Raw genomic sequence first — 26,129 nt, 5'->3', positions numbered from 1 at the left:
TGTGCAGATTTCTCTCCTGATTCAGACCAGAACACTTTTTCACTGGAGGAAGTGTTATTATGGATTATAGACTCTATGTGTTTGAGTTAAAATCATCTTAATGCTGGATGTGTTTCAGGTTTTGTCTTCTCCAGATGTTCACTGATGGACTGGAGTGCTGTGGATTATTGTGATGTTTTTATCAGACTCTCATTCTGACGGCACCCATTCACTGCAGAGCATCCACTGATGAGACACTGATGCAGTGCTGTATTTCTACAAACCTGATGAAGAAACAAACTCATCCTGATCTCAGATGAACTGAGGGTGAGGATATTTTCAACTTTGGATGAACTATTCCTTTATCCTGTGACTTAGATATATTATTACATCATTATCCAAATACTGATACAACAATGTTATTTTTATTGTTAACATTAATATTAACAATCACTGATTTATAGACTGAAGGAGATATGGGGGCTCCATTCATACATCCAATGATATTTCTGTATGTATTAATAATTCAAATTATGTACATTTATACATCAAAGTACATAAAATCACCTCAGAAAATTGAACTGTCAGACATCAGTCCTCTGTGTATGTGTTTATTTTCAGGAAATTGCACACAAATCCTTAAATTAGAGAAATGTTCCTGCTGAAAAAATAAAAAAATAAATCCCAGTGCATACATTTTGTTTGATTTTGAATACAGATAGTTAATGTATGAGATGATGACTGCTGTAATCCTCATTTGGATAAAAATGTCTACTAAATCAATTACTGTAAAAACTGGAGAAGAATTGCTAAATTAAGAAAGTGCTCTTGTAAAAGGACTCCCAGTCCAAGCACACACATACATCATTAAAGTGTTTTCTGGTGGATGAACCTGTAAACCTTGTGCAGTCTTTGGTCATTACTGACCGGATAATCCTACATTTAGAATAAAAAAAAAACATATCTTCATCAGAATGGTACGCCACTTGGTGACTTCTATGGCACTTTGTTTGTGAACAAAAAATATTGAGGGCATGACTGGAAAAAGCTAAATGGACGTTTAAAAAAATAGTTAAACCATGGTCTTCGGTCAAAAATGACCAATCATAGGAAATGAATGGGAAATGAAAAAAATAAATAAAAAAATTAAGTGTACAATCTACAAATCCCCCTCAATGCAGAAAAGAAATGCACAGCAATAAAGGGGTTAAAATCTAAACCTTCTAGAGTGCAAAACCAACACATCAACTCACACACTCGCAAACACACACTTGTACACACACACCTATGAACTGGTGTGACTGTAACACTGAAACTATGTAAAATAAAATCAATAATTTGACTACAAGCAGTAAAACAAAGTGGACAGCAAGGAAGGTGTTACACTAAAACATCAAGAGCGTAAAACAGATACATCCACTCACACACACTTACACACACACACTTACAGGATTATACTCAGATGAACTAGTACGACTATAACCATATAGCCAAATGAGTCTGAGAACTGAAATAAGAGGTTAAATTCAGATCAGACCCAGAAGGATTAAGCTTTGATAAAGCATTCCTGTTAATTTTTGTTACATTTTTATAGAATTTTAATATTTTGTGTAACAAAGTGCTTTGTGTGTTCAGGTTTGAATGTAGTAATAATAATAATAATAATAATAATTAAAAAAAACACTTCACTTCAAATCAACATTTAAAGGCCGTGTTGCAGGGTTAATTTTTCAACGAATTTGTGCAATTTGCTTGTTGGTAATAAACATTTAAACTGTTATCCATTGTATTTTGTGTTGTTGGGTATCATAAAATTGAATATAATACAAAAAAGTAGGTACTATCTTACAGCGGTTTGCAACGATTCTCCTTTCCCCCACAATGCATTGCATTACGTCACCTTGGGGAGAGAATTTACCAAAGCCCATTGCTGCGATGCTAAATGATAGCAACTCACCAGGACACTTCACCAACTCTCCACTCATTCTCCTCAGACCATGCATTTAATTGGCTTTGACGGACATCAGTTCTTGGCAATTCCTCATTTGCCCTCTCACGGCTGGCTCGATCGAAATTACACGGCAGCGGGTCATCATACATGTTTGCTCTCGCCACCTCTTCCTCATCCCAGTCAGTCGCTATAGTTCTGATGCTGCGTTCCAGGCAGGTTTTTGAGCTCGTAATCACTATTTCATACCACTACTAACGACTTTGTACCATTCCAGGCAAGTTACGCCAAACTTTCTGAGCGCAAGAAAATGTAGCTAGATTATACATTTTATTGCAACGTTACATTGACCTAAAATCGTTTTTTCAACATGTACCACTTGCATAAACACTGCATCAGCAGGCAGTATTATTCGTAGGGGCTGTCATCGTTGTTTTGCGTGTTGTGTGACATCAGAACTCGGAGTACATCGATCTAGTACGAGTTCACGGATGGGTCACGGGTTTGATTGCCGTTCCAGTGCACTTTCACGGGTTTAAGGTTGGAAAAACACGGGTTATGGGTTGCCTGGAACGCTGCATCATACTAGACTGAGGCTACCTTTCCTCCACTTCTCCTCAACGTGACGTCATCACTGAGTTGCGTAAAAAAACCCTGTTAATACCAAAAACTTATAAAACTGGTCTTTAAGACCATTTTTGAGACATTGTAAAAATGATATACATATCTTGAGTGATTTATGTACCCATTAATCAACAGTGTTGGTTAACCTGGAACATGGCCTTTAAAACAACAAAAAAAAATTATCCTTGACAAAAACTAGTCTTCGTGAATACCTTAATATACATTTAAATCCACTACCTAATCAAAATAAACTATGTATAAAAACAACTAGGGAATTCACAAGCCTCTCTATAAAGTCCTTAAAATAGAAAAAAAAATTGTACTACTTTCAATGGAAAACATTGATTTTAATTATTGCATAAATATTAATTAGTACCATTAAATTCTCTCAAACATTTTTTTAACATTTCAGATGTCTGGTCACTTCTGACCATGAAGACCATGAGTGTGACTCTAACAAAATAGAGGAAAGGATGAAATTGGCTGATTGTGAATCTTTCTTAAGGCGTCTGAAAGTACATAAGTACAAACTTTCACGTGACTTTTTCACTCGTCTAACTATACGGTAAGCATCTGTGGAATAATTTCATGTTTGCAAATAAAAACAAACAAGGAATACAGAACTCACCTAATTTCCTCCACAAACACATAATAAGAGCTGTCAACTGGTCTAGTTTCTTTTTAAATAATCTCAGTGAAAGTCTTTTCAGTTCCCCAAAGATCTGAAGAACTATGATAAACAAAATTACATTTTTAAGATAAGATAAAATAAATAAAGACACATATTGGCATTGTTTGACAAATGCTACCACGTGCAAAAAAAAAAAAAAAAAAAGGTGCTATTTTGTAATACAAGAGCAATCCCTAAAATTTCTGTAGCATTCACAGAATCCCACATACTTTCTTAATATTCCTTTAAGGTTCTTGTTTGGAGGACACACTGTCCTGTAATCTCCTCACCAGTGTTGGGAAAAGTTACTTTCAAAAGTAATGCATTACTCCCTAAAAAAGAAGCTAGTTATTTTTTATGGAAAGTAATGCATTATATTACTTTTGCGTTACTTTTCAAATGCTTGCTTTCTTGTTTTTAATATAATTTGTTTTACTATTGTTAGTGGATTGTCAAGTCACAGCTAACAGGCTCTTCGTTCACACTGAAAGCCAAACTCTCCCATCAGTGTTTAATTCACATGGACGAGCCTATACCTGGAGCTGAACCTCCTCACTGTCTCAGCTTTGGACAAGCCTTTTTTAAATGCTTCCCTAGATTCCCATATCGGCTGAACGTTTTCCCGCAGGACGGACAGAGGTACGGTTTCTCTCCGGTGTGAACCCTCTCATGAATTTTTAGCGCTCCTGACTGAGTGAAGCTCTTCTCACAGTGGGAACACTTGTAGGGTTTCTCTCCAGTGTGAACTCGTTCATGCACTTTCAGTTCACCGGCTCTAGTGAAAGTACTTCCACAGTCCTGACACTCGTAGGGTTTCTCACCGATATGAGTTTTCTGATGGTCTTTAAACCCATTAAGCCACAGAAAGCTCTTCCCGCAGAATGAACACACGTATCGCCGCTCGTCCTCGTGGATCCTCATGTGTGTTTTGAGGTGCACCGCCAGGAAAAACTTCTTGTCGCAGCGCTGACAGTGAAAGGGTCTTTCTCCGGTGTGAGAGAGCAGGTGAGTTTTGAGATTGCAGGCCTCTGAAAACCTCCTGCCGCATTCAGGACACTGGTGTAGCTTCTCTCCTGAATGGACCTTCATGTGTCTTTTTAAGCTCCGCTGATGTGTGAAACTCTTCCCGCACAACATACACATGAAAAGCTTCTCTCCGGAGTGTATTTTCATGTGCTCCTTCAGTCCTTCCTTCTGCGTGAAGCTCTTTGTGCACTGAGGGCAGGAGAAAGGCTTCTCTCCGGAGTGAATTCTTAAGTGTCTCTTCAGATCTCCTGAACTAGTGAAGCTTTTTCCACACTGAGAGCATGGGAATGGTTTCTCTCCGGTGTGAATCCTTATGTGCCTTTTAAGATCTTCTTGACGTGCAAAACTCCATCCGCACTGAGGACAGGTAAAAGGCTTTTCTCCAGAGTGGATCTTGAAGTGATCCTTCAGGCTTCCTTTGCAGGTGAAGCTCTTGGAGCACTGAGGACAGGTGTATGGTCTCTCACCTGTGTGGATGATCGTGTGGATCCTCAGGTGTCCCTTACGTGTGAAACTCTTTCCACACTGAGAGCAGGTGAACAGGTTTTTGGCTTCTGTTCTTTGAGATGTTTCTTGTGATTGATTATTATCATTCTGTGAACAACTACAAGACTGTTTTGCATTTATGAACTGATGAGGTTCCTCCTGCTGATCTTTCTCCTCCACTTCATTTATCTCGTGACGCTCCTCTTTCACTTCCATCAGGCCTATAACATGTTAAATTGTTCAGATCAATTCAGGAAAGACAAAGTGAAATGTAATCTAAAAATGCTATCTGATCTGGTGTATATATATAGCTAATATAGTTTGAGATTTACATTTAGATGAATCCCCGCCAAAAATTACATTCGAAGCATGTTCCCAGTGAGTTATGAAAATGAAAAGTAAAAATATTTTTTTAAGTAGTATTTTATTAAATAAAACGTCCACTTGTTCAGAACTTGTATGAGTTTCTTTCCTCTTCTAAACACAAAAGTAGGTATTTTGAAGAATGTTGATAACCAAACAGTGGACATTGATCGCTATGGTATGGAAAAAACTACTATGAAAGTCAGTGACTACCATACCATCACCTGTTAAGTTTTTTTAAAATTTCTTCGTTTTCAACAGCTGAAAGAAGTTCAGAACAACATGTGGGAGAATAAATAATGACAGAATTTACATTTTTGGATGAATTATCGCTTTATGGGATCGTTACATTTGAATGTTCTCTTGATGTTCTGAAGTGATCGAGTGGAGAAATACACCTATGCGAAGGGCATCCAAAGCTTGACTTCTGCAGAAACATCCAATTGCATCAAGTCTGGCCTGACAGACAGGAGCACGTGCCTAATGTCAGGTACAGGATTACGAACGGTAACCTATTGTTCTCTTATATCATCTTGTGTTTGAGATCCACCTATGGGAGAGATGGACAGCTCCCTGGTTGCCCAATACACTCAAGGCAAGGCCCTGCAAGCCAGAGGACAGTCACCTGGAAGATGATGCTTGATACGTCACAAAGTAACAGACCCCTCACAAAGTGAGAATGCAATATTAGACATAAAAGCATGACAAGTGGTAACATGCTTACAAAACCTGACAACACACATATGCTGTAGCATATATAAAGATAATATACAATGGCATATACATATATGAATATATAATATGGTGTCAGGGGAGGGTACAAATGACCGGCTTAATGACATGAATAAGCCAGGCTGGCCAACCCAAGCTTAAAATGTGTAGCAGGCCTAAAGGTACAAGGCTAGGATAAGCCCACGCCTAAGACAGTGTGAGCTACCAGGGTATGGGTAACATCAAGCCAGTATTCTCTGACAAATGTATGTGGAGACGTCCAAGCCTGCAGCGGCACAAATGTCCTGTAAGGTAACCCATTTTAAATAGAGTCCACGAGGCCACCATCCACCTAGTGGAATGTGCTTTTAGGCTCTCTGGAGGCTGCACTCCCTCAGATTCATATGCCAGAGAGATGGCTTCCATGAGCCAATGAAAGAGGTGTTGATTAGAAATGGGATTCCCCGTGATTCAGGGGGTGGGTGGGTGTAAAACTCTTTTGTTGAGACAAAGCCTCCAGCACCATCGAGAGGTCCCATCCTGGAATTGCTTTTTTAGTGACTTGAAGAGGAACGGCGGGAGCCCTTCATAAATCTATAAATAAGGGGGTTTTGTCCCATCGTAGTGCCATCAAATCCAACATGACATGCAGCAATAGCTGCTAAGTAGACCTTAATTGTGGAAAAATATTTACCACCATTGACAAGGTTTTAAAAAAACAAAAACAACAACAACTGTGCACTGATATGATATCAGCTGGCACCCCTTACCTCACTCCTGAAACACATGGCACTTGAGGCTCTAGCATTCTGCATGGTAGCAACAACATGTGGGGGGAGGGGGGGGGGGGCAATGTGTTTAAATTCACCCTCTCACGGGCCAGGCACAGAAAGCCACACTGTCTGGGTGCGGATGGTAGATTTCCATATTCGCTTGAGACAGGAGGTCCGCCTATAATAGGAGGAGCCAAAGCTGTGAATAAAGAAGAGAAGATATCCCTGCCAGCCATGGAGATTTGGGCTAACGTGGTGCTGTCAAAATCAGAGTCAAGCTTTGTTCTTACACCCTGACCAGGGTAGGAGTTATTTGGCAGAGCGGAGGATTAGCATACAACAGCACATAGGGCTATGGGTGAGCCAACGCGTCCAAATCGAGGGGTGAAGAGATCGCCAACTGCCCAACCAAACCTCATCAAAAGCAGATCTACTACCTGAGAATGGTTGTGCCATTCTACATAGAGTGGGTTCCATCTCGACAAAAGGTCTGTGCCCCTGTTCAGAATACCCGGGACATGGGTCACCCGTAACAACAGTGCGTCCTGTTCCTTACATGATTGCCATGCATGAACAAAGGCAGGACATTGACAGCCAAAACCATAAGAGCCTGTAGTCTGAGACATGTGCGATAATGCTCCTTCCCTAAACTGCGAGAGGTGATTCATGAAAGAGAGAATGCACTCTTGCGACAGCACTCGCATTGCAATGGAATTCAGCTCCAGACCGAAAAATATAACATTCTGGGATGTTGTGAAATTGTTCTTGCTCACATTCATTCAGAATTCGAGAGCTGTGATGTGAGAGTGCACACAGACAGTGTTCTTCATTACTTTCTCGAATTGCTTATTTCTTGAATTGGCTACAATCAGCCAGTCGTCTAAATATGTCAGAATCCTGAGACCTGCAAAGCCTGTGCCAACTCTGACTGGGCTGACCCCGCTGACAAATATTCTCAGTTTTTTGAACAGGGGTATAAGAGGTGCAGAACTGGTGTTCAGAGGGCTGGTCACCCATGAACTTGGACTCAAAGCCCCTTGTGGCCATGCATTAGTCTGATTACTTGCGTTTAGAGTCAGAAGGAGTGGGGTTTTGAGGGTTTTTGGCTAAGGCCACAGCAAAGGACATATTCCCCCCAGGGTTTAGTAGGTGGTGGCTCAATCTGCTGCACCAGTGGCTCAATCTGCTGCACGCAGACATCCTAGGAAGACACATTTGAAAACCTAGGCCTCCTTCTTATTGTCAAAGCGTTGCTGCATTAGCAGGCTGGCCATGCTCAACCGGCTCTCCAGAGATGTGCTGTTTCTCACTGTCAGGGAGAACAGAAAAATTGACCTTGTGCTCTCCGACCACCGAGAGACACATCGAGTGTCTAGCAAAAAATGCAAGCGTGGGTGGCTTGCAGGATAAAACAGCTAACCTGGTAAAAACGACAAAACAAGCTTCAAGCAATTTTCCAGAGGTCACAAGAAATTAATGTCATCTAAGGAAAGGTTGTGCTTGCAGGGGCTTTATGTGTTTGGTTAATGGGTAAGTTAACCAAACATTAAGTACTCACCCTCATGTCGTTTCATCCCTCATCTGCGGAAACCAAATTAAGATTTATTTTCCATGGAATCTGGAGCCATTTTGGAGAATATCTCAACTGCATCACATATTGTTGTGGTTTGACCAGAACTCAAACAGCATATCGGCGTGACAAAGCTGAGATGTTCTCCAAAATGGCACCAGGGTGATGCGACAAATTGCTGAATAAAGTCATTTTTATTTGCACAAGAAGTATTCTTGTAGCTATGTATAGTTGTGAATGAACCATTGATGTCACATGGATTCATTCACAGATATCCTTGCTACGTTTCTGGAATTGATGAATGAAGATCTTATGTGTTTGAAACAATATGAGGGTGACAAATTAATGATGGAATTTTCATATTTGGGTGAACCATCCCATTGGGAACGCGCTCCTGTCTGTAAAGCCAGACTTGGAGCAGTTGGATGTTTCTTCAGAGGTCAGGCGCAGATGCCCTTCCCATAGGATCTCGAACACGAGATGATGAAAGAGGACTTTGAACGAACATTCTATTAATGTTACTTGAAGAATGTTTGCTTGTGACATTTAGAGAACCCAACCCTCTACGGACACCTTGGCAATTGAATCGCCATTAGCTAGTAAATATTTTAGTTTACTTGCCAGACTGATTGATATATGTTAACGCTGATATATTTTTTTTTCTCCATTCTGTCACCGATGGAGTTTCGGTTCCTTGCCACTGTCGCCTCTGGCTTGCTTAGTTGGGGTCACTTCATTTACAGCGATATCGTTGAATTCAGTGATGTCATCTCTGTTCAGTTTAAATAGTGTCTGTGCATTTATTTGTAATCAAGTCAATGATGAACTGCCTTTAACTATCATTTTGCATTATTGACACACTGTTTTCCAAATGAATGTTGTTCAGTTGCTTTGACGGAATGTGTTTTGTTTAAAGCGCTATATAAATAAAGGTGATTGATTGATTGATTGATATGTAAAATGGCACAGTTTTTCAAATACATCTTTAATATCAATACACTTTTAACATCAGTCAGTCAAGCTTTATAATAATCCAAGTATTATTTAATATAACAAGTAATTAGAAGTAAATTTGACAACCATGTTTGAATGCATATTAGTAATTTTAACTGAACATGTTAACTTGAGAGGTGGTTGTTTTTTCTGTCATCCAATGTTTCTGACAAGAAAAAAAAAACAATATGGATTACAAAGGATTAATGAGCTGCTGGATTCATGAATATTAATCAGGTTTTGTGCATTCACTGGAACTGATTTGCTGAATTCAATACAGGGACGATAATAGGTGAGCGCCAGCCAAAGGGATTGCCGTTTGCGCATTAACTCCACCCACTACCGGAAAACCCGGCTGTTAAAAGCTTTAGATTTCCATAGGAACGCTGTTATTTTGACAGGAAAATACAACAAAGAATATTGTTTAAATGAAGCGAGTCAATTCTCTCTCCCTCTCGGTCTCTGTGTGTGTGAGAGAGAAAGCGACGCGGCGATTTGTGCGTCTTCATACTACGGTTTACGGTACGTCAACTACAGGTGTGCTGCGCATCCATTGAGATGAACTGAGAAATATCACAGATCGCCTGACGGAGAGTGAAACTGAAGTGCGAGTGTTTGAGAATGAAAATATATCTGTGCTAAACTTATACTATACCAAAACATTTTGGAAAATAAATAAATAAATAAAAACCCTCTGTTAGATTCTGCATATAATTTTTTACTAAAATGTAGTGTTTAATTTCACAAAGTGAGTGAGAATTTCTAAATGTGTGAGAATTTGTTCTGTCAGCAGCCATTATTTTAGAATAAAAAATTATCACCAACCTCTCTGCTTATTTTCTTCCTCTTCCTCTCCGCATGTGTCTTCTTCATCACTCATGCCTTCTCTCTTCTCTTTAACAAACTCCATCTTCACAATAATCTAATGCAGATGTTAAACCTGGGTGTTTTCCTGCCTGTTGGAAGCCAGACTGTGTCACATCTGAGATCATGGGGATATTTTAACGTTATGAAGCAACGATGTAAAATAAACCCCTGTTCCTGATGCGCTTTACTGTCATAAACGATGCCAATTACGAGACCAACACCATTTACAAACAACATTACTATATCATTTTATGGCGATGATGATATACATACATTAAGATAATATATGTTACTTCGAATGCTTTCAGCAATTCTGCAAAACATTTGTGAATTACAGGAAACTACTTTAGAATGTTTTGTAACTATTTATACACCTTAAACCGCAGACACAAACCTCCCTTCAGCTGCAGTCTGAGCGCATGACGTCACACGCCGCGCCCTGCGCAGCGCTCGGTGAAGCAAAATAAAAGTCTTCATCAAATAATAATTCAAAACAACGTGTTTGCTGGCATATATTTAAACTTTTAAATACTTAAAATAATATGTTGATCTACCACCGTTATAAGAGCAGGGGCTACTACGCCAATATTAAGGTTTTTCTTTCTTCTCACTGCATCCAGTAGGTGGCGGATATGCACCGATTTTGTTTTGCAAACTTATAAAGAGGAAGAGTGACAAAGCTTGAGAAGCTCCAGAATAAACATCTGAGATCTGAGTGATATTACTGTAGAGATGCATGAAACTGTGAAAACTGATCTGAGAGTTAGTTTATGCAAGTTAAATTAATTTATTTTGTTTGAAAACTTAACAGAGTAACATTTGTTATGTTAAAAATAAACGTGTAATTTTGGACTGCTTTTGAGCAATCATAAGGTAGAATTCAAAGGAGTTGATTCATTCATGTTCTTATCCATTCTTATTTTATATTCTGATACCTCCTTAATATTGAAATATATATATAGGGATAGGGAATAGGGAAGAGATGCTGTGGTGACGTCACCGTATGGGAACACCCCTCAGTGTGATGAATGTCTGAAGCCTTATACCATCCCCCCAATCCTATTGGCCAAATAGTGCGATTATAGTATAGTACGATTGTCCCCCCTCCCCACTCCCCCTCTGACCTGCACTCACATATAGGGTTTCAGCATTCGTGCCGGAGCACGCTTACGTCATTATGGTGCGACGGTTTCGGGATAAACAGGAAGAGTGGCGCTCTCTGAACACAATGGAGTGCATCGCTCTGTTTTCTTTGTGGATAATTTTGTGTTGTTTGGTCCACAGCCTGTTGTTAAACAGATATGTCGCCTTAGTGGCACGAAAATTTTCACGTAATCGTGCTGCTCGTATGAGGGTGTTTGCAAGGTACCAGCTGAAGTGCAGCAAGGACGTTGCAGTTTTTTTATGCGTTTTGCACCTCTGCCGTAGACCAAAGCGACCCTTTCCCTGCCATGTTGGTTTTGGAGCGTCGCAAAACCGTGACGTAACGCGTCCTTTTCCGTGCTCCGGCACGGTTAGCGCTCACACTGCATGCGAACGGCGCCCGAGTCCAACTGAACCGTGCCCTGGCCCACCTCTACCAAGCGGGCCAGGGCCGGCTAATCGAGCCGGTATATATTTTATCCGGTATAGTTTCAAAGGGCTCAAACGGATGCCCTGATAAACCTTGCAACACAATGGATAAATCCCATGAAGGAATTCGCACAGGGCGGAAAGGCCTCAGCCGTCGCGCACCTTGTATAAAACAAGAGACCAGCGGATGCCATAAAAGGTTTGGGGGTGCAACTTCCATTCCCCCTGCTCCATAGTCTGTCTGGATAGCAAATCCACTCCGAAGTTCAAACATCCGGGGACATGAACCGCTCAGATCGACAGAAATCTGTTTTGAGACCAAGAAGACCAAGACCAAGTGGTGTCATCCACCACTGAAAGGGGTGCATATGAAGTAAGCCCAGTCGGATTGCAGGGGATGCCGCTGCCATTAGACTTAAAAGTCTGAGGCACAAACTCACCGTCACTGTGCGACCCACTTTGAAGTGATGCACGCATGACGCAACAGACTGAGTGCACGGGAGAGATAGTCTTGCTGTCATCGCACGAGAGTCCAAGTTTATTCCAGAAGGTTATCCGCTGAGAGGGAATTAAAACACTCTTCTAGAAATTTGTGCATAAGCCAAGGCTGTTTGGATGATTAAGCACAAGATCCCGATGGGAGTGTGCTCGAGTCTGTGATTGTGTTTAACACCAGCCAATCGTCCAGGCAATTCAATACACGAACGCCCTGGAGCCGCAACAGGGCCAGAACTGCGTTCATGCGTTTCAAAAACACTCTATAAGCCAAGGCTAAGCCGAAAGAAGAACACAGTATTGATACGCTTTGCCCTCTAAAGAGAATCTGAGAGGGGTCTACTTTTATAGCCCGCAGAGATGCTCCTGCCGCAGCACCACGATTGGTTAACAATCATGGGAGATTTCCACGGCAAAAAGGCAGGCCTTTCTGAACTGAATGGTGTATCCGTGACGAATTGTGGGTAACGCTCATAATGAAAATGCCGGGCAAGCGCTACCCTAAGGCCCATAAAACATAGTGCTTTCCAAGCCTCCGCCTGCAGCGTTCTAGAAATTCGTGCATAAGCCCAGGCTGGTTTCAAAGCCTCCGCCTGCAGCGTTCCCACATGCATTAAGCATGTGTAAAAAGTCACTACATTTCGTTGTGTCTAATCCTGAAGCGTATCCACGGAAGAATTAAATCCAACAAAATGAACATCGGAACACGCCCCTAACGTAATTACCGCAGCTGTGTGAGCCGTCATAAACAGGCTGTCTTAGTCAGCCTCTTGTGCCGTCCCTCAACTCTGAAGGCTGGATTGTGCAGAGTGTCTGAGGGGGCGCTCAAGTGATAGCTCAATCCAAAGATGTTGCGAGGCAGTCAGTGTTAGAGCGTGGGGACTGCAATGAGAGGGTTGGATGTGCATTAGCAGTCCAACAGCACTTTCTAGTGGAGGGCACAGTCCCTGACAAACAGGAAGGGAAGCTCATGCGTCAAAGTCGCTGCGTTTCATTGTGTATAATCCTGAAACGTATCCACGGCAGGATTTAATCCAACAAGATAAACATTGGGCCACGCCGCTAGCAAGAACGCGGCAGCTGTGTGCGCCGTTATAAACTGGCCATCTTTGTCAGCCTCTTGTGCCGTCCCTTGGGGATTGAGGACGAGAGGCTTTCTCGTTAAGAACCATGAAGTAAATTTGGCGAGATTAGACACGAATCGACACTTTAGGCCATGAAGAAGGGTAGCAGCTCACGGGGGGGGGATAGTTTATCCACCATGCGGGTAACCACATTCAATAGTTCACTGAGGAAGGGGATGCGCGTTTCTCCTGTCCGCTCGGAGGGAGAGAACCGCATGTGCTGGCCAGAGCCGGCGGTTCCCGGGCCACAGGATGAGCCTATGCCCACCGAAGCTTCCCAACCCCCTGAACGGGATTGGCTGGCAGGCTGTGCCATACACGTGGAAACTCTGAAGCAGGCCCCACAGGCGGAAGTGAAGATAAATGGCCGACCGGTCCTTGCCCTCCTTGATTCTGGCAGCACGATCACCCTCGTCCGGCCGACTGTCCTTCCTCCACGGCCTGAACCCAAAGCCAGACTGCCCATCACCTGCGTCCATGGTGATACAAGGGAAGCACCGGCGCGGCACGTCACACTATCACTGCGCCCCCTGGCGCCTGGCCGGTAGAAGTCAGGACCGTCAAGGGTCTGCCAGTTCCGGTCCTCCACTGCAGGGATTGGCCAGGATTTGACCGCCTGTTTGCCTCCGCTAGCCAGCCTGTCAGCCCCGCCAGGAACCACCCACAGTGTCGGACGACCAAGAAGCCCCGACGGTGCCCCGTGCTGCTGGCTTCGGGCAGCCCCAGAGAGGGTGAGTTGTCTAATCATAACCCTAACCTCTACTATGACCTCTTCCAGCAGGTGACTGGGGCTGGGGCCTTCGCCAGGGAGCAGCACGAGGATGACCGCCTCAAACACTGCTGGGCCAAAGCGAGGGTCGCTGATGGGAAGGAGCTCCAACCGGAACCACATCCAACACCTCACTTCATGGTGAAAAACAGCCTGCTTTACTGTGTCGCGCAGCAAAGGGGAAGGAAAAGACCTTGCTGGTAGTCCTGTGAACCGAGACAGAAGCGGTGATGGAGCTGGCACATGCCCATCCCATGGCCGGCCACCTTGGGGCCCAGAACACAGTCCAGCGCATACGCGACTGTTTCCACTGGCCTGGCCTGTGTGGAAGATTTTTAGTAGTAGGGTTTTAATTAATCAAGTATATAATCAATGTGAATCTAGCCATTTTTGTTTTAAGTTATTATTCTATTAAAAGCTAATAGAAAGTTGCCTACGCCCTGGTATGTACCAAACTGATAAGAAACACAGGGTCAGATATACATTGAGGGCCTGCGTAAATCAAGGAGAGGGACTCTCCTCTAGGGATGTATGAAATGTGTAGACTAAAGATAAAGTTGTTGACTATGTGGAACCACCCCATATAGTGTATATAAGGAAAAAGTCAACAACTTTATCTTTAGTCTACACATTTCATACATCCCTAGAGGAGAGGCCCTCTGCTTGATTTACACAGGCCCTCAATGTATATCTGACCCTGTGTTTCTTATCAGTTTGGTACATTCCAGGGCGTAGGCAACTTTCTATTAGCTTTTAATAGAATAATAACTTTAAAAAAAATGGCTAGATTCACATTGATTATATACTTGATTAATTAAAACCTTACTACTAAAAATCTTCCACACCTGGAGGCAGAAATCAAACGCTTCTGTCAGGCCTGTCCCACCTGTCAATGGACGTCTCCACGCACCCCTCCCCCAGCCCACTGATTCCACTGCCCATTATTTGAGGTGCCCTTCGAGCGGATCGGAATGGACCTAGTGGGGCCGCTGCTGAAGTCTGTCTGGGGACACGGACACATCCTGGTCATCCTAGACTACACCACCCACTACCCTGATGCCATCCCCCTCCGCAAAGCCACCACGAAAGCCATCGCCCAGGAGCTCTTTCTGCAGAGTAGTCGGGTCCGCCTACCATCCCAGATACAGACTGACAAAGGCACCCCTTTCATGTCCCAGGTGATGGCTGACCTCTGCAAGCTCCTCCAAATTAAACAGCTCCACACCACCATGTATCACCTGCAAATGGACGGCCTGGTCGAGCATTTTAACCAAACGCTCAAGCAGATGCTGCGTCGAGTGGTTGCTGCAGACAAGCCCGACTGGGACAAGATGCTGCCCTATGTCCTGTTCGGCATCTGGGAGGTACCCCAGGCTTCCACCGGCTTAACCCCCTTTGAGCTCCTCTTAGGCCGACAGCCCCGCGGCCTGCTTGACGTCGCCAGAAAAGCCTGGGAACAACAGCCAGCCATCCACTGGTCTACAATAGAGCATGTCCGGGGATGTGGGAGAGGATCGACAGGGTCATGCCCAACGTCTGGGAGCACATTGCAAAGGCCCAACAAGCCCAGCAACTGCATTACAACAGGGCGGCCCAGCCACAGGAGTTTCAGCAAGGAGACCACATCATGGTCCTAGTCCCCACCGCCGCTTGCAAATTCTAGGCCAGCTGGCAAGGTCCCTACACCGTCACGGAAAGGATTGGCCCTGTCACCCACCTAGTCCGGCAGTCTGGAAGTCGGAGAGAAGACCAAAATATACCATGTGAATCTTCTGAAGCACTGGGTCGGGACCAGGCCCCAGTTTGCAGCCCTCGCTCAGTGACCTCCCGTGGCTGTGGACATGGACCCCCACCTCTCAGCCGCCCAAAAGTCGGAGCTGCAACACCTGGTCAGTCAGTTCACCAATGTGTTCTCTCCCCAGCCAGGGTGGACCCACATACTCAAGCACGTTATCGGCACAGACCCGGAGTGATCGTCCGGCAGCGGCCCTATCATGTTCCGGAGGCTCGGCGACACACCATCGAGGAAGAGGTACAGGAGATGCTGAGGTTAGGGAATATTGATCCACCATGCAGCCCCTGGTCCAGCCCCATCATCAAGGTTCCGAAGCCCGACAGCACCTTCCACTTCTGCAATGACTTCCGCCGCTTGAATGATGTCTCGGAGTTTGGAAGATGCTGTCAGAACTCTGCCGGGCGGGGCTGACCGCCAACCCCCGTAAGTGTCACCTGTCACCGAAGCCAAGGTACGGGCCACCACCAAACCACAGGTATGGGCCTTTTTGGGGTTGGCGGTATATTACATCTGTTTTATCCCTAACTTCTCCTCCTTAGCCTCTCCCCTGACAGACCTGACCAGGAAGGGGCAACCAGAGAAGGTCCTGTGGAACCCGGAGAGCACGTTCTAGCGGGTAAAGGCCGCCCACGCATCCGAGCCAGTGCTCAGAGCCCCCGACTTCAATCGCCCCTTCCTGTTGCAAACGGATGCAAACGTACTGTGAGGAACACCCGGTAATCTATATCAGCCGAAAGCTGACCTCAGCGGAGCGACGGTATGCGACTGTCGAGAAGGAGGCACTGGCTGTCAAGTGGCTAGTCCTGGAGCTCCGCTATTACCTCCTAGGCCACTAGGTTCACCCTGATTACGGACCACGCACCTCTGCAGTGGATGGCCCGGGTGAGGGACACCAATGCCAGGGTGACTCGGTGGTTCCTCGCGCTCCAGGACTTCCACTTCACCATGCAACACCAGGCAGGTACGGCCAACGCGAACGCCAATGGTCTCTCGAGGATATGGTCAGCTTTCGCAGGTCTGTCAGGCTCCACTCCCCGCCCTCCCTCAATCTCCCCACTTCTCCACAGGGTCAGGGCAATGCTGGAAATGGCTCATTACGGCTAATGTTTCTCTGTTCTCCTCCAGAAAGCAGCGTGTTGACGCCAGCCCTCAACAGACACAGACTACACGGACCCACACAGCACTGCGCGCCGAGAGAGAGAGAAAGGGAGAGAAGGACGAGCACCGAGCACCGGAAACCCCTTACGCTGACTATTTTCCCCTCACGTTGGTCAATAAAATCCACCCTTCGGGGAACTCACCTTGATCCTCTTGTCGTGTGCTTCTTCACCCCGTCACAATATATAATAATATATATATATATTTATTATATGGGGGGTTGTGTATACATGTATTCGTGCGTTTATTTGTGTCTGTAATATAATTGTTTATTTTTGTAATATTTCTGTGTTCTTGTAGAGAGCACTGTTTCTTCACTGCTTGTGTCCTTGCTGTCATCTTTTCCTGGGACTCAAGCAGATCCTCAGTCAGATACAGGGGAATATTTAACACATGAACAACATCATACACAAAAGATTCCTGCAGGTTTTAAAGTCTTAATGTCTTTATTTTCCTTTACACATAGTAATGTCTTAAAGTTATAAATCTGAGCACAAAGTCTTAAATTCATAAAATGATGGCATTCAATATTGGGTGCAAAAGGCCTGAAACTGATCATGTCGATTGCTTGTGCAGATTTTGTAAAATAGATCTGAAGCAGGGCCCAAACAGTCCTCACTTACACACAGGCTTTCCTGGCATAACAGAGAAATATGTTCATTGCCCCTCTAAAGTCTTTTCCATTTACCAACTGGCATGCAGAAAGAGATGACCTGGAAAGAGTTTAAAGAGTCTGCATTTTAACGAGATGGGTGGCAGAAAAATAAATGATATTATTTTACCCTTGGTGATATTTAACTTGTGTATATACTGTAAATACAGTATAGACCATAAGTTTGGACACACCTTCTCATTTAAAAAGTTTTCTTTATTTTCATGTTTTGGTGGAGATCGGGGGCTTGGAGGGAAGCTCCGCCCAACTTTCCGTCACTGAGGGTGAGCTGCATCTGGTTTCTGGATTATATTTTGAGGAATTTATAGATGCTTTCCAGATGGATTTAATTGATTTGTTTGGTGAGGCATTACCCAATTCCCCGTTACACCCAATTCCTGGTTACACCCAGCCCTGAATCTCCTGCGTCTCCACTGGTTCTGCCCAGCCCAAGTCCATCTGTGTTCCCTCCCAGCCTTCCTCTCAAACCAGCCAGTTCCTCAACCCCATCTCTGCTGGTGCCGGTCAGTTTCGCAGCTCACCCTCAATCAGCGGCATCTGGGTGCGATGATTCGTAGGGGACTTCCAGTCTCCAGCTCTGCCTTGGCGTGAGGATCCCCTGTCTCCACCTCCAGCCTCCAAGCCCTGGACTCCACCTCGGTCCTTCGACCCATCAGCTCTGCCTTGGCACCTAGCTCCCTCGTCTCCACCATCGCCCAACATCCCATGTCATCGTGAGGCACTGTATAATTTTGCTCCAATTATTTAGGCCTAATTAAAACAAGAAACTGGACTGATTAATTAAACGTCCTCACGTTTAAACTCAAGTTCTCTCATTATAATCAACAGAGTGCACACAATGTAGTTTGTGAACTGAACCATGCCTTCTACTTCCAGGAGAACAGTATTGAGCACTTCCTCTGTGACAGCTTGACTACTACCACTAGTAATAGCTTGACCTCTACTACTCTGTAAAGTGCTGTTTTCACAGAGCAAATTTCCCTTTCCCACATTCCGCCAAAGTGGGGTGCCCCAGTTGTGTTGAAGTGAAAATGTATCTTATGTTTGGAGTTTTGGGGACAGTTCCGCAAGAGCCTCTCGTATGTCTCTTTCTCCTCCCGGATATTTGTTCCCTGGTTGGAGAACAACTCAGCCTCAAGACCATTAAGAAAGAGTCTGCATGCATACTGGTGAGGTTCTCTAGATGTACACATCTGGTTGTAAGGCATTTAAATATGATTCCCCACCTCTTCTCGGTGTGCCTGCCCACCTTGACTGGAAAGGGTTCAGTCAATGAAACAGTCAATCCCCATCAAGTAAAATTCTGGCTTATAAAGGCATAGGTGTGCTATAGTCTGCCATCTTTGGAATTTGAGGGCTTGAATTCCTTCCTCTACAATATGTGCCGGTATGCTGATATCGTCGAATTGCCTCTAGACCTCATAAGATCCAAAACTTGCAGCAGATCTCTGCAAACAGTCTCTCAGGGCTGGAGTGGCTGAGTTAAGAATCGTAGTCTTGGATCAAAATCTTAGTTGTGGGATGGTGTTTATCCAAAATAATGGGATGCACAGCAAATGGGTCTAAGTCTTAAGATCATTTCAATCTGCCAACAACCTTAATGAGTTCATCTGTCTTGTCCAGCTCTGGAGACAGTGTTAGTAGAAGGCTATTACGTTGAAATATTTTCCCATTTCGTAGTAGGCTTAACTTCTCTGTGAAACTATCCTGTTGTGCCCTTCTTAGGATAAGAATCTCGACAGTACTGTAGTCATCAGCGCTAAGAGCTCTGCTGTTACTTGCCGCCCCTTGAAGCTTCTGTGTGGTTTCCTCTAAAAGTTCCCTCCAATTGTTGTATAGATGCACATCTGGTACTTGTCAGGTATGGTTGTAGCGACTCCACAGAATATAGACTTGTGAAGTTCTTTGTGACATGCGTCTATTACTGTTGTTGGTGGGGTCAGCCATTTGTCTGGGCTTTGAAGAAGAAAGGGTGGCCGATGGCTCCATCAGTTTGGCACAGCTAGTTCTTCTAACTTCTTGCCTCTGGTGGGGTCATCAGCAGGGTTTTTTTTCACTGAGTCAACATATCGCCATGAAAGTCAATCAGTGCGCTCCTGAATTTATGCCACTCAAGTGCCAATAAAAACCTTAAATCGACATGACTCAGAGTTTAACCAGGACAAGACCGTGGTTGAATCGGTCCAGAGGGTAGTTCGGCTGATTGTTAGAACGAGAGCTTACCCTGCCAATCTACTGTGTTGGGCTCCTATGAGGGCAGCAAAGAGCTCCAGTCTGGGCATTGAGTGCAGTTGTTTAGGTGCAATTCGTAATATAATCAGACAATTCAACAAAGAGGCATTTCTCAATGGAAAACCATCATTCTCTGGCTGGCTGGGACTGATTACATGGTGCTGCATGGCGTAAGTGGCACAGTACGCACTACACGTCATACCAAAAGGTAAAACCTGCCACTCAGACACAGATGGATTTTGGTCTCTTTCCATGTCTCTCCAGACAAATCTTAGAAGGGGGCGATCTTCAGGGAGCAGACGGACCTAGTGGAACATGGCTTTCACATCACCACTTATGGCTACACTTAGGACCAATGTTAGTGAGACTTAGAAGGACTGTATATTGAGTTCTATTTCCAAGTCTTATTTTGTTTGGTAATCACTCTTGGGTGCCGGTCAGGACATAGGAACCTAGACCAATTGCTGAATTAAGGTTATATAATGAACAGTTGAGTAGGCTTGGTCAAACAATCTTGTAGTTGGCTTTATAATATATGCGTGTGTGTGTGGCTTATATGGCGTCAATGCACACAGTTTAACAATATTCTATCCATGAATGGCATGAATACTCTCATCTGCACAGCCCCACTGTCACGGTGCAGTAGAGACGGCGCCATGGAAGAATGGGTCTGGGTCCAAATGCAGGGAAATATTCTTTTAATGAGAACAAAAAAGGCCAACAAGGCAGAAACGATTCACAGGGACACATGCAGAAGCAGCAGACACGCAACACACGATTAACCTTATGCAATTAACAAATAACATTAATCCAGCTAGAAAGAGTGATGTGACGGTGGAGAATATATACTCATTGACAAAGGAGGAACCGCTGTGTGTGTGAGTATGTGACAGGTGTGTCCAATGTAACCAGGCGTGCATGTAAGTGTGTGAGTGGGTGACACAGCTGTGCAGAGTGAAGGTAATGAGTCCGGGGGAATGGAAGTGGCGCCCTCTGGTGGTGAGAGGGAGGAACAACGGGTCCGGACTCGTGACACCCACGTGTTGCATTCATTTTCTTTCTTGAACAGTTCTGCCCATAACCGACGCTTGCTCACTGTTTATTGCATGCACTCTGGTTGTGTTTAAGCACATCTGTCTGCACCGGAGTTGCGCATATGTGTTTGCTCAGTTATCTGCTGCCTTTGTTACAAATACAGCTCGTAAAAATAGTGAAAAAGTCATGATAACATATTATTTATTCATAGAAATAATTTAAGCAATTAAAATCTTTTTTATTCTAGATTCAACTTGAATTTCAATAATATTAAACTGCCTTTAAAATCACAAGGAGTTTATAAGTTGAAATGGTAAAATGTCACAGTGCATGTTAAATACCCTAAATTAACTTGTATCTAATATAGTATCCGAAGACCTTGATATCATGTTAGCATAAAACTGACAATATAATTAGATTTTCTTTTTTATATATATATTTTTTATAATATAATTTATAATTTTTGTTTGCTTAAAATAAATTACTTTTGTGAGAGGAAAAAATATAAGTCATGTATAAGTTGGATTTTAGAAATAATAACGGCAGGCCTAATAATGTTATAATGTACCAACAGGATATGTTTAGTTCCCCTCACTTTACAACAAATCCTTTAAATTTAACAAATTTATCAGAACAGAACAAGAATTAAAAATAATTCTATTGGATAAATATAAATGCTTATAATATAATTATTAATTCAGAACCCTGGCCGCAGCGAGAAAGCCTTACTGACGGTGTACAGAGAAGGGCTGAATCCCGCATTACAGCTCGCCACAATGACAATATGGGGTCAGAGAAATTCATGCAGCAAGCCCAGCGAGTTCACTTAAGATCCAAATCATGTTATCAAGAAACATATGCCAGAATGGATGGAAGTGGAAATCAAGAGAGTGACATCTGCAGAACGAAATAGCAGACGAGACAACAGTTTATGCCTTTACTGTGGAAAGGAAAATTACTTCATACGCACTTGCCCATCTCATCCCCCGTGTCTAATGGTGTGTTCAGTCCTTCCTAAACCCTCTGTGTCCACCCCATTAACTATCTGTGTAACTCTGAGTAACTCGTTTCAGCCACGGCAATCGTGGACTCCGGATCGGCCGGCAACTTCATCTCGGGGAAACTCGCCAAAGCCCACAACCTCCGAAAGACCAGAACCCAGAAACAATACTCCATCTACGCAGTGACAGACGAGATGATCAACCAAGGGTATGTGATCTCACAAATCGCACCCGTCACTCTCGGTGTGCAGAATACCCATCACCTGTTTTTCACCCCATTTATTCTTGAGAACAGCCAGGCCAATATAATCTTGGGACGTCTGTGGTTGATCCAGCACCAACCCTCACTAGACTGGGCCACCGGAGAGATTCTAAACTGCAGCTGCGATTGCATTAAATTAAATCATGTACATTCTCATTGTGACAAACCTGATTCCATGGTTATTAACTCCATATCTATTGAAAGCCCAAAGAAAAATTTATCTACCAGTGTCCCTTCATGCTATGCCTCCTTCAATCCCACATTCAGATGTCTTCAATCCGATCGCAGCAGCCAAGCTACCCCCGCATCGACCTTGGGATTGCGCTATAGACCTCATACCTGGAGAGCCCATTCCGAAGGGCAGAATATACTCCCTGTCCATCCCAGAACAGACGGCTATGCATGAGTATGTTGAAGAGACCTTGAAACAGGGGTACATTAGACCATCTACCTCACCAGCTGCAGCCAGCTTTTTCTTTGTCCCTAAGAAAGATAGTGGGTTACGACCTTACATAAATTACAGGCCCTTAAACAAAATAACTGTGAAAATTAGCTACCCACTTCCCTTGATTCCATCCTCCCTAGAACAACTCTGTGACGCTCGCATCTTCACCGAGTTAGATCTAAGGAGTGCATACAATCTGATCAGAATACGAGAGGGAGATGAATCACCCATCATTCATGCCATATGGTCTTGTTAATGCCCCTTCTGTATTTCAGAGCTTCATGGATGAGGTCCTTCGAGAGTTCCTGAATCGGTTCGCCTCGTTTACATCGACAACATACTCATTTACTCTCGCAATGAAAAGGAACATCAGCAGCACGTTGCCCAAGTGCTCCATCGACTCTGAGAATTCTCCTTGTTTGTAAAAGCAGAAAAATTTGTCTTTCGCCAGTCCTCCGTGGAGTTCCTAGGCTATCAGATCAGTGCAAGAGGGGTAAAGATGGATTACCGTAACAAAGAAGCTATGACTTCCCAAATCAGTAAAAGAACTCCAGAGGTTCTTGGGCTTTGCAAACTTCTATCGACGGTTCATCGACCAGTACAGTATGATCACCAACACCATTGACATCATTACTAAAAGGTAAACCCAAGATACTCCAATGGACTCCGGAAGCAGAACAAGCCTTCCAAGCACTAAAGACCGCCTTCACAAGGGCCCCTTTACTACAGCACCCAGATCCGGAAAGGAAGTTAATTGTGGAATTGGATGCCTCCACTATGGGAGTGGGAGACATCCTATCCCAATATTCTGAGCAAGCTGCAAAACCCATGCCTTGCGCTTTCTTTTCCAAGAAACAATCCTCCGCTGAAAGAAACTATGACATTGGCAATCGAGAATTACTGGGAGTGAAGCTGGCCCTCGAGGAATGGAGGCACTGGCTGGAGGGAGCCCGGCAGCCTTTTCCTGGTACTCACGGATCACTAGAACCTTCAGTACCTAAAAGAAGCTAAAAGACTCAACCCTCACCAGGCTAGGTGGGCTCTATTCTTTACCCGGTTCCATTTCCAAATATCCCACCATTCTGGTTCCAAGAACACAAGAGCCAACACCTTATCCCGCTTTCATACTGTAGAGGAAATCCTGGAAGAGTCAGAAACCATCTTGCCCACCAAACTATTTGTTAACCCAATTCAGTGGGATCTCAACGAATGAACAATCCTGAAACCAACCCATTCAGCCAATGTGCCCGGTAGGGAAAATCTATGTGTCGGAGGATCACCGTTTGCCCCTCATCTCCAATGTTCATTCCTCGGTGGGAACTGGTCATCCAAGAGTAAATAAAACACTGTCAACTCTTCAAAGGAAGTACTGGTGGCCAAGGATACAGGAGGATGTCAAGGAATTCATCCAAAGATGTGTAATGACCAACATAAACTTCGGTTTAATCATGTATTTCATAATTTTGGCATTCCAGAAGACATTGTTTCTGACAGGGGGCCTCAATTCATTTCGAGGGTTTGGAAGTCCTTCCTTGCTCTGCTCAACGTCACAGTCAGTCTTACTTCCAATTATCATCCTCAGGCAAACAGGCAAACACAACGTAAGATCCAGGACATCAGCCGCTTCCTCAGGACTTTTTGCCACCGAAACCGAAACCTATGGAACAGGTATTTAGTCTGGGCCGAATATGCCCAAAATTCCCTCAGACAAAGATCGACTAATTTAACTCAGTTTCAATGCATTCTTGGTTCCCAACCTCCACTCTTTCCATTGTCTGGAGAGCCTTTACCTGTTTCTGTTCCCTCTGCAGACCCGGTCCCTGATGACGAACCCCCATTGCCGCCCATCTACGCTGAACCCATCTACACGGTTAAGGAGATCCACTGGCATGGACCCTGGAGGGAGGGGGGGGGGTGTCAGGGACCAGGCAGACCCAGTCCCCTGAGTATTAATCACCAGCACCTGATCCCCATCACCATGGCACTATATAACACTCACTCATGCACCAGTTCACTGTCAAGCCTCCAACAGGAATCAACCTCACAATCTTGTCTCCAGCTAACCTTGTCTTCGAAGAAACACCTACAGTAACGTCCTGTGTGTCTTTGTTCTCCTGCCTCCAGAACGCTCATGGCATTATCCGTGATCTGAATTCTCCTACGATCCTCGATATCTCCTGAGTGCCCATGTAATTCTCTGAGCATTGATCTTCCACTGAAAGAAGAAGAGACAATTATTAATATTCATTTATTGTGTGGCTTTGACGTTTCCACACTTAACAAACTCACCTGGCTTTCACAGAAACGGACCCCACAGAACCCACACCAGAAATTACTCTCAACTTACCTCTCACGAACCCTTATCTCAATAAAGACTTTGTGTTGAATTTAACCACCTCTGTCTCCCGAGTACTATCCTGACAGGCACAGTGAACGGCGGCTCTGTTTCCAATGAATATGTGCCCGTGAGGCACCAGCATGATCAAACAGCTGTAACAGAAAATTCTAAATTTCTGGTCAGACAGTAAAGTCATAATTGAAAATGCAAATAGTTTGAAAAATCAAGAATATTATATATATATATATATATATATATATATATATATATATATATATATATATATATATATATATATATATATATATTTATTTATTTATTTATTTACACTGAAAAGACCTGGGCCTGGGCAGATTGAGTGACGACAGGCTCATGGACTAGAACCTCTTGCACAACCCTTTCCAGTTCCCATTCCCAAAGGGGTGTGACAGTTCTAGACCTTGGAATATTAGATGCCAAAGGCTTCTCCTGTGTATCAGGAGAGTTCACTGCAAGAATTGCAACTGCCTTGTCATTACTCTAAAGCACACTTTATACTTGATCCAACTTAAATTATTAAAATTTCTGTCTTGTTATTGTGCTTAAGTAAATTATTTACTTAATTGGCAATAAAACTTTTTTAAAAAAAGTTTTGTTGGTTTCATTTAAACTATTTACTACACATCAAATCAATAATTTTGCATTCAGTGAAAACCATGTAATCACTGAGGCCATCGAGGTTAGGTTTGAGAATTTTCTGATCGACGGCTATCTTGTTTTCCTCGCGTCCAGACTGCAGCTGACACACAGTTCCACAATACCGGTAATTATACGAATATGCTTTAATGAACTGTTACAACAGATGATAAATATGTAATGTTATATGATGATTTTGACTAAGTTAACTGTTTAACGGGTGTGTTTTGTCATATTTACATGTACACCCGCGCATCTTTCATTAGGCACATTGCATAAAGTTACTGACACGTTAGAGTGATCAAAAAAACGTTAGAGTGATCAAAAAAATGGACACGTTAGAGTGATCAAAAAAAAATGAAGAGCTTGATATTTTAAAAGTGCCATTAGCAGTGAAACAGAACTGAAATTGTTAATCGCACAACGGCTTTCTGTGCTCGTGCACCCGAAGCACTTGCACGAAACCCACGTGTCAGCATTGTCTTCTGCCATTTAAATAGTCGAATATATACACAAAATACAGTATGTCGCTTTAACATAACACA

General features: G+C 43.7%; 1 protein-coding gene and 1 long non-coding RNA gene across 3 annotated transcripts in view; both read right to left on the bottom strand.

Moving 5' to 3' along the window:
* Positions 1 to 26,129, bottom strand: part of LOC127950469 (uncharacterized) — a 92,643-nt gene that overhangs the window by 62,256 nt on the left and 4,258 nt on the right. The window lies entirely within an intron of this gene.
* On the bottom strand, positions 575 to 10,453 carry LOC127950450 (gastrula zinc finger protein XlCGF57.1). Of its 2 annotated transcripts, XM_052547515.1 has the most exons (3): positions 10,405 to 10,453; positions 9,969 to 10,099; positions 575 to 4,954 (listed from the first exon to the last, which is right to left on the bottom strand). In XM_052547515.1, the coding sequence occupies exons 2-3, from the start codon at positions 10,051 to 10,053 to the stop codon at positions 3,774 to 3,776; spliced, it is 1,266 nt and encodes a 421-aa protein (XP_052403475.1). In that variant the 5' UTR covers positions 10,054 to 10,099; positions 10,405 to 10,453; the 3' UTR covers positions 575 to 3,773. The 2 variants fall into 2 exon arrangements, with proteins under 2 accessions (XP_052403475.1, XP_052403474.1); XM_052547514.1 differs by having other exon boundaries at positions 9,969 to 10,446.

Source organism: Carassius gibelio, chromosome B2, assembly GCF_023724105.1.
Source record: "Carassius gibelio isolate Cgi1373 ecotype wild population from Czech Republic chromosome B2, carGib1.2-hapl.c, whole genome shotgun sequence".
NCBI classification, from domain to species: domain Eukaryota; kingdom Metazoa; phylum Chordata; class Actinopteri; order Cypriniformes; family Cyprinidae; genus Carassius; species Carassius gibelio.
Note: the sequence above shows the minus strand (reverse complement) of the source record. Positions and strands in the feature narration are given on the sequence as shown.

What these genes read in the sequence shown, in the direction of transcription:
- LOC127950450 (XM_052547515.1), bottom strand. Translation starts at nt 10,053, where the DNA reads ATGGAGTTTGTTAAAGAGAAGAGAGAAGGCATGAGTGATGAAGAAGAC. An exon ending in GGAAGAAAATAAGCAGAGAG is followed by an intron (nt 4,955 to 9,968) that starts GTTGGTGATAAT and finishes AACATGTTATAG; the next exon opens with GCCTGATGGAAGTGAAAGAG.